General features: G+C 36.5%; 1 protein-coding gene across 8 annotated transcripts in view; it reads left to right on the top strand.

Annotated features, from left to right (window-relative positions):
* LOC109541685 (voltage-gated potassium channel subunit beta-2) overlaps nucleotides 1-11,901 on the top strand; it is a 36,089-nt gene that overhangs the window by 19,713 nt on the left and 4,475 nt on the right. For 5 of the 8 annotated variants that reach the window (XM_048662402.1, XM_019910598.2, XM_019910607.2 and 2 more), the window contains 7 exons: nucleotides 6,794-6,904; nucleotides 6,964-7,060; nucleotides 7,121-7,248; nucleotides 7,337-7,549; nucleotides 11,192-11,337; nucleotides 11,401-11,613; nucleotides 11,679-11,809. In XM_048662402.1, coding sequence (XP_048518359.1) covers nucleotides 6,794-6,904; nucleotides 6,964-7,060; nucleotides 7,121-7,248; nucleotides 7,337-7,549; nucleotides 11,192-11,337; nucleotides 11,401-11,613; nucleotides 11,679-11,780 — 1,010 coding nt within the window. In that variant the 3' untranslated portion in view covers nucleotides 11,781-11,809. Of the gene's footprint in view, nucleotides 1-6,793; nucleotides 6,905-6,963; nucleotides 7,061-7,120; nucleotides 7,249-7,336; nucleotides 7,550-11,191; nucleotides 11,614-11,678; nucleotides 11,810-11,901 lie in introns of all 8 variants that reach the window. The other 3 variants (XM_019910599.2, XM_019910601.2, XM_019910600.2) reach the window with 1 other exon arrangement.

Below are 11,901 nucleotides of genomic sequence, written 5' to 3'. Positions count from 1 at the left end.
AAACGACTAACGCATCGATTCAGCCTAATTTAAGTGTGTCAAAGCAGCAGCGTAGGTAAAAATCCGTAAATTCATTATTGGTTACTCTCTCCTTAATATACTAATCTGTCTCTATTAGTTTAAATTAGGTAAATACAATATAGGATTTCACTTATTCAACTTAACCTAACTTATACACATGGCTGCTTTAAAAGTAAAATAAACTCTTAAATTTGTATTTTGGGCATGACGAGAACAATATGGTGATATCGGATATGTGGAATTGAAACGTGAGGGTTCTTTGTGCACTGTACAAGGTAGAATTTGCCCAGAACACAAAGTGCGATCCAAGGCATATTCTATCTGCCTCATCATTAGATTTTTCTTCGTACTTTCATTAAAATGATCCTCGCAACAAAAACATTGATTTTGATTTAGGAACATCACGTCTAGCTGCTTTGATCCATAAAACTTTACGTGCATAATCATGAGGAACGGTTAGAGAGAGTTTGTTTGGAGCACTTATTGGGGTATTCTTGCATCCTGGCACAAAACACCACTTATTTTGTGTTCCATACATGTCACAATTTTCCATTATGCAAGAAAATAATGATAATCCCAATAACTTAAATAATAAAACAGAGCTACGAAAGCAACAAAATAAACACGATACACATTGTTGATATGACCTGCTACGTCACAATCGGGATAGGCAACCGACGATACGGATTGTGCGTTTTTGGCGGAAAATATCTGATTTAAAATTAAATTCGCTTTAAAATTATTATGGAGATTTTTTTGCAAAAAAGGTTATATCAGTGCAATATTTGCCATAACTTCTTTCTATATATTAACATTTAAAAAAAGTGAAAACACCCTATTGTTACAGACCTGTATTAGGCTTGTACAAATAATTCTTTGGAAAAAATTTTAACAGGACCAGGAGCATGGACCAGGTGGATAATGTTGTTGAAGTTCCAAGTTTAAGCGAAAATTTAAACGCGAAAACACTGGAAATGGGGAAATGAGTTTAAGGGTTGAAAGCGGTTTTTTGCGATTTGCGAACCTTGATTTCCGATCGGAAAACATTCAAAGGCAGAGTTGTAGATAAAAAAAGAGATTGTAAAACTTCTATATTTAACACTTTTCGACATAACCTCAAATTATCGAACAAAATGGCAAAAACCCTAATGTTTTTTTTTGTGTGTCCGGCGGCTGGAAGAATAAAAAATCTTCGCGAAGGCATGTTAGATTCTTACCAACTAAAAAAAACCCTGAATCAACCTGTGAAGGCTTTCACGGCCGGTCAACCCATATTTAGGAATGTTTTTCGGACTTTGAAGCCGTGGCCGATGGGAATTTCTTCCTTACTTTTCGTCCACAACTGCGGTGGACATTATCAAAGGCTATGAGGCAGTGGGCGAAGTGATCTCCCGATCTCCCGACTAAGACTGGTTCAACTACTGGATCCCCTGTCGTATTTGTGCGACCCGGCCGTGTGAGCTCATGCGTGAGGAGTGGGCGGGGCTTCAAATGTTTCCAATCTGGATTAAGGGCCGTTACCTCTTCTTTCCTATTAAAATTGTTGTCATGTTTAAAGATCTCAATGGCCTCTCTGGTTAGTCTCAGGTAATACCGTTGAGATTGGTGCAAAATGTCCACTTCGTCGAAACATATTTGGTGGCCGTCTAGAAGTGCGTGCTCCGCTACTGCTGATTTTTCTGTTTGCCCCAATCTGCAACTTCTTTTATGCTCAGTGATCCTAGTGTTTACACTACGTTTTGTGGTGCCGATATATGCTCTGCCACAACTGCATGAAACTCTGTAGATTCATGGTGCTGATAAAGGATCCCATTTGTCCTTCGCCGATCTCAAAGTCTGTTGGATTGTTCGAGTTGATTTAAAAACTGTTTTGACTTTGTGTTTCTCCAGGATCCTGCCGATCGTGTCCGCGACTCCATGAATGTATGGGAGGCAAGCCCAACTCTTACGCTCATCATGCGTATCTGTTTTTTTCCGGACAACCTCCACTGTTTCTTATTCCATTCCAACCAAAGGCCCTCTCTAGGTGTTTCAATGCTCTTTCTAACTCAGCTGGTTCACAAATTCTTCTGGCTCTTTCAGTGAGGGTTTTGTTGACTCCTCTCCCTGGCCTTGGAATGTCGCTTGTATATATGTGGGATAAAAGTGTTGGATAAAAGTATATATGTTGGATAAACTTTAACGCTGAAGCTCCTTCTGCAAATATAACTGTCTATTAACTGGCACAGTTCATTGTTAATACCTGTCGGCCTTTACTACAGGTTCGCGTGAGGTTCCTCTCCGTGTTTTTGCAGTTTAGGTCACCTATCAACAGCCTTGCTTTGTTGTTCCCTAACATTGTCTGGATGTCCAGCAGGTTCAGGGCTTCCTGAGGGGGGCTCTGTAAACAGAAGTAACAATTACTGGCCCTTTAGAGGTGTTGACTTGCACGCTGATGGCGTGTATGTCGGTGTCCTCTACTCCTATGCTGTGGGGGTCGATGTCCGTCCTAATTAGGAGGGCCATTCCTCCACGTCGGGCGCTGTCGTGCCTGTAAACCTCATAATCCTGTATGTTGATCCTAATATTACTTGCTACCGGTTTCCTGGAGTGTTACCACTTCAGGATTCCTGTTGTTCAGGGACTCGTCCAGCTCTGGACGGCGAGTTTTTAGCCCATTGACGTTCCAAGAGACTACTGTAAAACTGTCAGGCCGTTTAGACATGGAGCCGGGACATTACCGCTTGGACAATGGCTTCCAAGGACTCCCTGTCCATTGCTGCTATTTGTTGCTGCGTACTGCAAGGGGTAGTCCTCTTTGGGGTTGTTTTCCTCTCCAGCTGGCGGGGTGTCCTTGGAAGCAATCTGCGCTTCTGTGTCCATGTCGTTGGCACCTAAAACATTGTCCAGGATCTTGGGTCTTACGTTTTTTTCCAGCTTGACGGTCAGGTTGAACAGTCTGGATATATTCCAGATGTCCTTGTTGGCTGTCTTTACTAGAACCAAAGTCTTTCCTTGGATCCTCTGCTAACCATCCGGAACGCTTCAGCGTCTTTGATTTCCGGCTCCTTGAGCTCCTTCTCCGTCGCGCCAACTTCGATGTCCAGTGGCAGTCCCCTGAAAAGCCGGAATCGCGCACAAATGATTTCATTTTCATCAAAGTTTAAAAAATCAAAAACTTGATTAACGTTTTTGTTTAACGTTATCGTTATTCGTATTTGGAGTTGTTGTTCCGTTCATATAATTAATTGTATAGCTATTCCTCATACGTTTCGTTTTAAATTTTGTTAGACGTAACAATGAAGCAAATACATTTTTTCAAGTTTCACTTTAATTACTCCACACATTTTGAAATCACAGGTAGTAAAAAAATTAAAATAAAAAAATCTTGCGGAAAATTTTTTGATACTTTGGTGGAATTTTCTTCAAAAAGTGGGTCTGTTAGAATAGAATTTAAATATTTATGCGGGTACCTATGGGTTGTAACTAGTTCAGAACGGTGATTGTGTAAAAGTCGTAAATTGACCGAAAGGTCAATTTAATGCCAGAAAATGAGTTCAAACCAAATATGTTTACCTATGAAACACGCGAAAGCATTTTTCATTAAAGGCCGAAAACCGTCCTTAAAATTACGGGCATATCGGGAACAATGTAATAAATAAAGACCGGATTTTAAGCATTTTGCTTATTGCTGAATTTTATAAGCAACCATAAGATTATTTCATTTCTATTACGAATTATACCAAACTAAGTATATTGCGATAGCTTTTATAATGCTTTTTTTTGCTTCTTTAACGTTTTCATGCTATTGTGTCCGTTCGTGCTTATTTTAGCTTTTTCCCGCATATTACATTATACGGGAATAAATGTCCATATAAAGTAAATTTGACAACTTTGCAAGGCGTCGCGTGATTCCCCGAAAAATCCGTTTGCACGTAGGTAATTCCCCAAAGTTTAGCCTTGCGCTATGCCGAGACTTTTGYTATTTATTTAGTTAGTTACGACGAGGTGCTCTGGTCTCTAGTTTGTTTGTATCGTCTGTACTTGGCTTTAATTAGCTGTACGTGGTAACTATTTAAACAATGCCAAAACAAAAGCCAACCATTGAAGAGTGGATTAAGGGTCACAAAGAACTAAAAATTGACAATAAAAAGACATGTTCTAAAAYTGTTTARAGATATTTGGGAAAAACTTGTTTATGGTAAATTTTTAAATTACTCTTAGTTTCGTTGACATTAATTTGACAGGAAAACATTAAATCGACAACTTGKAGGAAATTAAATTCAAAACAAAATGACAAAAGACATTTCTCCAAWATAACTGTCATTCTTGACACATGACACAAATTTTAGTTTTTTTTTAATGGYAACCATACTTGATTATTGCTTTACTGATTAAAGCATTTTATTGCGATTTCCGTGATATYACATCGTTAGGTTTTTTCGAAAATAAAGTGTCTGCAAACAATTTATACTTTTCCAATTTAGTTGATTTAGTTAGTCATGRAAAATAGTATAAGACATACAGCATTGTTTCCATAGTAACAAATAATAACAGGATGCTTCAGTATTTATTTTAACAACTACGTTAAAGTCAATAACTTTATTTTAATTAAGATTGCTGCTCATTTAAAGTGTTTATTATAAAATTCAAATAACACCAATAATAATAAAATTTAACTCTAGAAACTTCGTAACTCGTAAAACGTTTTCAAAAAGTCAACCATTATTATCAATACAAACATTGCAACGCTTTAAAACTGAATAAGTTGCTTTTCTTGCGGACCGACCATCAACAGCTTCTTTAAGTGCATTTAAATTGGAATATTGGTTCTTGTAAACTGTGTTTTTTTCGGCTCCCGACAAAAAGAAATCCAGAGGTGAAAGATCCGGTGATCGAGGTGGCCATCAAATAGGGCCGTTTCGTCCAATCCAAGCCCCAGGAAATGTTACGTCCAGGCGATTTCGTACTTGGGAAAAATATGTGGAGGAGCGCCATCATCTTTAAACCATTGCACATTACACCATGTATCTAAATCTAAGTAGTCCAACATAAAATCGAGGTTATTCCGAAGGAATTGAAGATACCGACTCCCATTTAAGGTGGCTTCAAAAATAAATGGTCCCAAAATTTTTTAACGTACCATTCCACTCCAAGTCTTCAATCCAAATTTAATTTGTGTTCTCCTTTGCTCAACGTGGTGGGGATTTGTTTGATTCCACAGATGCTTATTGTGTCGATTAAATATACCACAATTTGTAAATCGAGTTTCATCGGTCCACAATATTTTATAAGGGAATTGGATGTCTTGTTGGCTTTGTTTCGGATCCATATACAAAAATTCACAGGGAGTTTCTCATCCGCTGGATGTAAAGTTTGGGATACTGATAATGTATATGGATGGAATTTGTGTATTTTTTAAACTCTTATCGCGGTGCTTTGGGAAGTTGCGGATTTTGCTGCGATCTATCTGGTTCAAATCTGTGGATTCTGGCTCACAATGACCAAGATATTAACCTCCACAGCTTCATTTATAACTTTATCTTCTTTTCTTGGCTGCGTAAAACTTCCGTAAGTGTCAAGTTTGTATAATCGTCTGAAAGTTTTGAAAGACGGTTGACGACAGTCAATATACCTCTGAAAATAGTAATCAGAGGCTCGTCTAGCATTTTTATCACATCTGATGTAAGTTTCAATCATGTCGCGCTTTTCTTGATTGAAATAAGTCATTTTTACAATAAAACTAACTTAGATTTCTAAGTTGACTTTAAACTTGATTGTCAAAAGTTGAAAGAAGTTATTATTTGTTGCTATGGAAACAATGCTATGTCTTATACTATTTCCCATGACTCCATAACTCAGATCAACTAAATTGAAAAAAGTGTAAATTGTTCGCAAACACTTTATTTTCGAAAAAATCTATCGATGTGATATATCACAGAAATCGTAATAAAATGCTCTATTTGCTAAAGAAATAATCAAGTATGGTTGCCATTTAAAAAAACTCAAATTTGCGTCATATGTCAAAAATGACAGTTATTTTGGTGAAATATCTCATGTCATTTTGTTGGGAATTACATTTCCTACAAGTTGTCTATTTAATGTTTTCCTGTCAAATTAATGTTAACGGAACTAGGCGTAATTAAAAAATTTACCATAAATAAGTTTTTCCCAAATATCATTAACAGCTTGATTAACATTGATCTCTTGACAGTTGTAAAATTTAAGAAATTAAAATTGGTTTCGAGTAGAGCTTTCAAAACTTCAATTCTTTGTCCATTTGACCTTCTTCGTAACTGCTCTAGTTCCGAAGATCCCTGTACTGGCCATCGAAAAAAACTCACCCTGTATACGTGGTCATAAGAGTAGGTTTCAAATAGATTTCTAATCATAGTTGCATTCCAGCGTTAATATGTGTAAGCAAACTACTGACTAATAAAATTCTTTCAACTGTAGTAACATTTTCAGCATCAGAAAAGACATACTTTTACGAATTTTCATGTAAATCAAATCAGTTATGCGAGAGAAAAAAAACTGAAAAATACGTTTTTCGTCATTTTGACAGTTAATTTGAGGTTGAATGTCAAAGTTCTAAATACAAAAGTTTTAGATTTTTGTGTTTTAATTTTATTTTTTCTGAAAGTTGGAACCTCAACAACATTTTCCACCTGGTTTCGATTCGATGACTAATTCGTTCTTTTGCAAATTGCAAATAGAAAAAAAATAGGGGCAAATTCTGTCTCTTTTAAAAGATGAAAATTGTTGAAGCAAAAACACTGTTTTTTTCTTTTAGGTACTTGGCCTACTTTCAGTCCAAACGTAACGGAGGAACAAGCAGAACAAATAATAGTATTAGCGGTAGAAAGTGGAATAAACGCTTTTGATTTGTCCGAAGCTCATTCCGGTAGGCGCCTCTTTTCGATTTGAAAGCGAAGTCTATTTGCAAATGCATTTTTTTCTCAGGCACACGAGCCGAAGTGGAATTGGGCCGAATTTTGACTCGGAGGGGCTGGAAACGGACCACCTTCATCGTGACCACCAAAATTTACTGGAGCACTAGGTGGGAACGGTTGTTGCAACGCTCAGGTTGATGATTATTGAACAATTGGACGCGTTTCAGGTCTGAAGAGCGGGGATTGTCCAGGAAACACATCATCGAAAGTGTAAAAGCGAGTCTGAGTCGTCTTCAGCTCTCCTACATCGATGTCGTGATCGTTCACAAGGCTGACCCCATGTGCCCCATGGAAGGTATTAATCGATAAGGAATTCGATTCGTTCGAATCGAGTTCAGAGGTGTTCTGTGATCTAAACCGGTGCCTTGTTGCATATATTTCAGAGGTGGTGCGAGCCATGAACTACGTAATAAACCAGGGCTGGGTGATGTATTGGGGCACTGCCAGATGGTCTCCAGTGGAAATTATGGAAGCCTATACAAACTGCCGGCAATTCAATTGTGTAACACCCATTGTGGAACAGGCAGAATACCATCTGTTCTGCCGCGAAAAAACTGAGCTCCACATGCCCGAACTGTACAATAAGATTGGTGTCGGTAAGTTCATTCAACCAACCCAGRTAGCAGACTGTCGTCATTTTGACGTRAATTTTTKKGCATCAAATGCCCGACGGAYGTCASTTACTAACGTTAAACTGCCGTCATTTCAATGCCACAATGTCACAGRTAAAATGACGWCTTAATGACGCCAATTTGCTGACGTCTTAATGACGCCAATTTGCTGGCGTTTTAATAACGCCAATTTGCTGACATCTTAATRACGTCAATTGCTGACGTAATTAATACAGTTTCTGGTTTTTTAAATAGGGTTTTATATTTGCTGGCTACATAAACACTATTTCTATAGCTGAAATGTTTTATTGCAGAAATGTTAAAAACTTTCTTATACATAATACAATACCAGGCTRRTTTAGTTCTTTATTATTTMTTATTTATTATRAAATARTTGTTTATTCTTGGTAAGTTGCCGTTCGACAATGTGTGGACTGTGTGAACTATTTTGACTTTGCCCAAGCAAAACGACTGAATTGGAACTATATTTATTTGGACAAACTTGTTATAAATAACATAAATGAGTCCCTGATTTTCGATTAGAGGGCAGCCGTAAAACTGTTGAAAATACATCTTCTCAACTTAAAAATGAGGCAAAAACTCTCCTTTKYTTCGTCACTTTGACTGGACACGAATCCTGAAARCCATGCACCCTTAAGAGTGGTTYCCGGTATCCCASTATTTTTAGAACCGACATACAGGTAGAAATATGCTAATTAAAAAAAAATCARTGACSTCAAAAAGACGTCAGAAATGGCGTCACATTGACGTCAGAAAATCACGATACATTGGCGTCAGAAAATGACGTCACATGTGCGTCAATCCAGGTCAAAATTGTAAGATGACTAAAGGTCAATGATGACCAAAAGATGACGTCATATTGACGTCAGTGAACGTCAGCTTGCTACCWGGAAARTGTATATTACCAGTGACTTCTCSTACCAAATTACCAATTTYGGTGGATATTCTCCCTAACTTTCTTTTAATTTGCTYCATTTATATGTTATGTATTTGCATATGGACGTTCAGTTATTCACCGATTTTGGTCCKAAAGAGARTAAAAAATGTCAGGGTTAATATTGCCGACTTTCCTTAACAAACTCATCTGCATTTAGACATCTTAGTCGTTCTGTGCCTTGTTGTCCGATGTTCTTTAAAAATACTTGGTTTASGAGAAATGGATGGAGGAAAAGTTGCCGGGTGTCACAAATGTGTCTCGTTCTCGATKATGGGGATTTTTTTAGAGTTAAGCCAACTATCTTGAAGARTGTTACCTCTTTTTTGTGTTTTTCTAGTGAACTTTTGCATCCGCATTAAAAAGTAATAAGYATGGTGCTAKTTAGTTGCCTAATTTTTAACAAAGTTCGGGATTTTAACGATACATTTTCCACTWTCCAATACACTTGTAAACAATTCTTGTGGTAAAACCTATAACATTTAGGCAACAGCAAAAAAACTAAAATTACAATTACATTACAAATTTTCCTTCGAAATTTATGTATTCCATAGATATTGAAAAATGTGCGAAATTTTATTCAAGTTCAAATGCAGGCTAATAATGAGCGTTTTTGGTCAATTACATTCTCTATTTAGAAAAATTGTAAATTCCCGAAACACAGTCATTAAGGTCGCACTAAATCTTGCTGTTTGTTCGTTTTACAAATACAGTTCAAAAATATTAGTTTTTGGCCAAGAACATATTTTAATATAAATTTTAAACATATGTTACAATATATTTTTACAAATTATAACTTCTAGTGGGGACCAACTGAACATTTCACATTCTGTAGATAATAGAAATGTCAAAAATAAACAAAATTTTATTCAAGATAGTGTTTGCTCTCAAAACAACTCAAAATAGTATTTGCAGTCCATGACATCGTATATTTTAAAAATGCCTAACTTCTAAACGAGAGCAAATTTAGTTTTAGCATTTTTGCATTGTATAGACAATAGATACGTTCAATAATGTGCGAAATTTTCTTCAAGTTGCAGCTAATCCTAATGTTTGCCGAATTTTGTAAACGCAGGTCGAAAATGAGGGTTTTCAGTCAATGACACCGTATATTTAAAAAATTCGTAACTACTAGACGAGAGCAAATAATTTATTTTTGTAATTTGTTGCATTCTGTGGATAATAGATACGTTCAACAATGTGCGAAATTCTATTCAAGTTGCAGCTAATCTGAATTTTTGGCGAATTTTGCCAATGTAGGTCGAAAGTGAGAGTTTTAAATCAATTAGACAGATTGATTTATTTTTGGAATTTTTGCATTATATAGACAATAGGTTAGTACAAAAATGTGCGTAATTTTATTCAAGTTGCAGCTAATCCTAATTTTTGGCGAATTTTGTAAAGGCAGGTCGAAAATGAGAGTTTTCAGTCAATGACATAGTATATTTTAAAAATTCGTAACTTCTAGACGAGAACAAATTTTTTTTTGGAATTTTTGAATTCAATAGATAGTCGATACAGTCAAAAATCTGTAAAATTTGACTTAAATGGCGACTAATCCTAATTTTTGGCGAATTTTGCAATTGCAGGTCAAAACTGAATGTTTTCAGTCAATTACATCATATATTTTAAAAATTCGTAACTTCTAGGTGAGAAGAGATTTATTTTTGGAATTTTAGCCTTCGATAGAAAATAGACAAATTCAAAAATGTGGGAAATATCATTCAAATTGCAGCTAACGCAAATTTTTGCGTGTATTGCAGAGTTTTCAGTCAATGACATAGTATATTTTAAAAATGTGTAACTTCTAGACGAGAACCAAGTTTTTTTTGTAATTTTTGAATTCAATAGATAATCGATACAGTCAAAAACTGGCAAAATTTTATGCAAATTGCGACTAATTCTAATTTTTGGCGAATTTTGCAAATGCAGGTCAAAACTGAGTGTTTTCAATCAATTACATCATATATTTTTAAAATTCGTAATTTCTAGTTGAGAACAAAATTATTTCTGGAATTTTCGCATTCCATAGACAATAGATACATTCAAAAATGTGCGAAATTTTATTCAAGTTGCAGCTAATTTTAACTTTTGGCGAATTTTGCAAATACAGGTCGAAAGTGAAAGTTTTCCATCAATTAGATATTTAAAATCAGTATATTTAAAAAATTCGTAACTTTTAGACGAGACCAAATTTCATTTTGGAGTTTTTGCATTATATAGACAATAGAAACATTCAAGAATGTGCGAAATTTTATTCAAGTTGCAGCTAATCCTAATTTTTGCCGAATTTTGCAAATGCAAGTCGAAAGTGATGTTTTCAATCAATTACATCGTACATTTTAAAAATTCGTAACTTCTAGACGACAGCAAATTGTTGTTTGGAATATTCGCATCCGCGAGCCAATATACACATTCGAAAATTTCACACTCTGTAGATAATAGAGACATGCGAGAGTAGGAAAACTGTCATTAGGGTCGCACTTAATGCTGATTTTTTCGCATGTTGCAAATACAGGTCAAAATGAGCCTTTGCCAAAGATTAGGCAGTATTGGGAAACACTTCCTTCAAAATTCCCTCCTAAAATCCTCCAAAGATCAATTGTATATTAATCTACTAACCCGATAGTAGACAAGCACACGCATTTTCCATAACTTTTAACTCTTTATAGGGTTGATGGCTTGGTCGCCCATATCCATGGGCCTGTCCCAAAGCAAAGACGACAGTACCATTCAGTTGTTTTCGCGGGCCAGTTTCCGCAACAAATACAGTTCGTTTTCGTGGACTGAAGATGAAACTGCTGCTGCAAATAAAGAAGTGAGTCAATCAAAGCCGATTGAATGTAATCATCCGAATGTTCTTCACTGTGTTACTCTGCAGGGATACGGCTGGATGAAGGAACGAAGCCAACCAGCTGAAGAATCGCGAAAGTATTCAGAACGCATCAGAGAACTGAACAGTTTGGCTGAACGTCTGGGCTGTTCGCTGGCTCAGTTGACTATTGCCTGGACTTTGAAGAACGAGTCGGTTCAGTGTTTGCTGTTGGGTGCGAGCAATGTGGACCAATTGTACGAAAGTATTCAGGCCTTGCAGGTATGCTGCAAGCGACTCTTTTCCATCGATCTACTCACTGAACACTTACTTACTCGTTTTATCAGCTCATTCCCAAGCTCAACGTAAGCATGGTGCAGGATATTGAGAAAATTCTGGAGAACAAACCCACTAGACCTCCTATGGTGTCCACACTGGCGCTTAGATGACAATCAATGTGCCCCCCTGGCTCTATAAGGTCAGTTGGGAGCACTATTCTAGATTATTGCAGCTTTTACAACAACTTTTTCATGTGTTTACATGGGACCCCAAGTTCAATTTTTTATTATT

The sequence above is a fragment of the Dendroctonus ponderosae genome, unplaced genomic scaffold (assembly GCF_020466585.1).
Source record: "Dendroctonus ponderosae isolate FM_Combo_2020 unplaced genomic scaffold, Dpon_F_20191213v2 Dpon_F_20191213_11, whole genome shotgun sequence".
NCBI classification, from domain to species: Eukaryota; Metazoa; Arthropoda; class Insecta; order Coleoptera; family Curculionidae; genus Dendroctonus; species Dendroctonus ponderosae.
The sequence above is the reverse complement of the archived record's forward strand: the minus strand, read 5'-3'. Positions and strand labels throughout refer to the sequence as shown.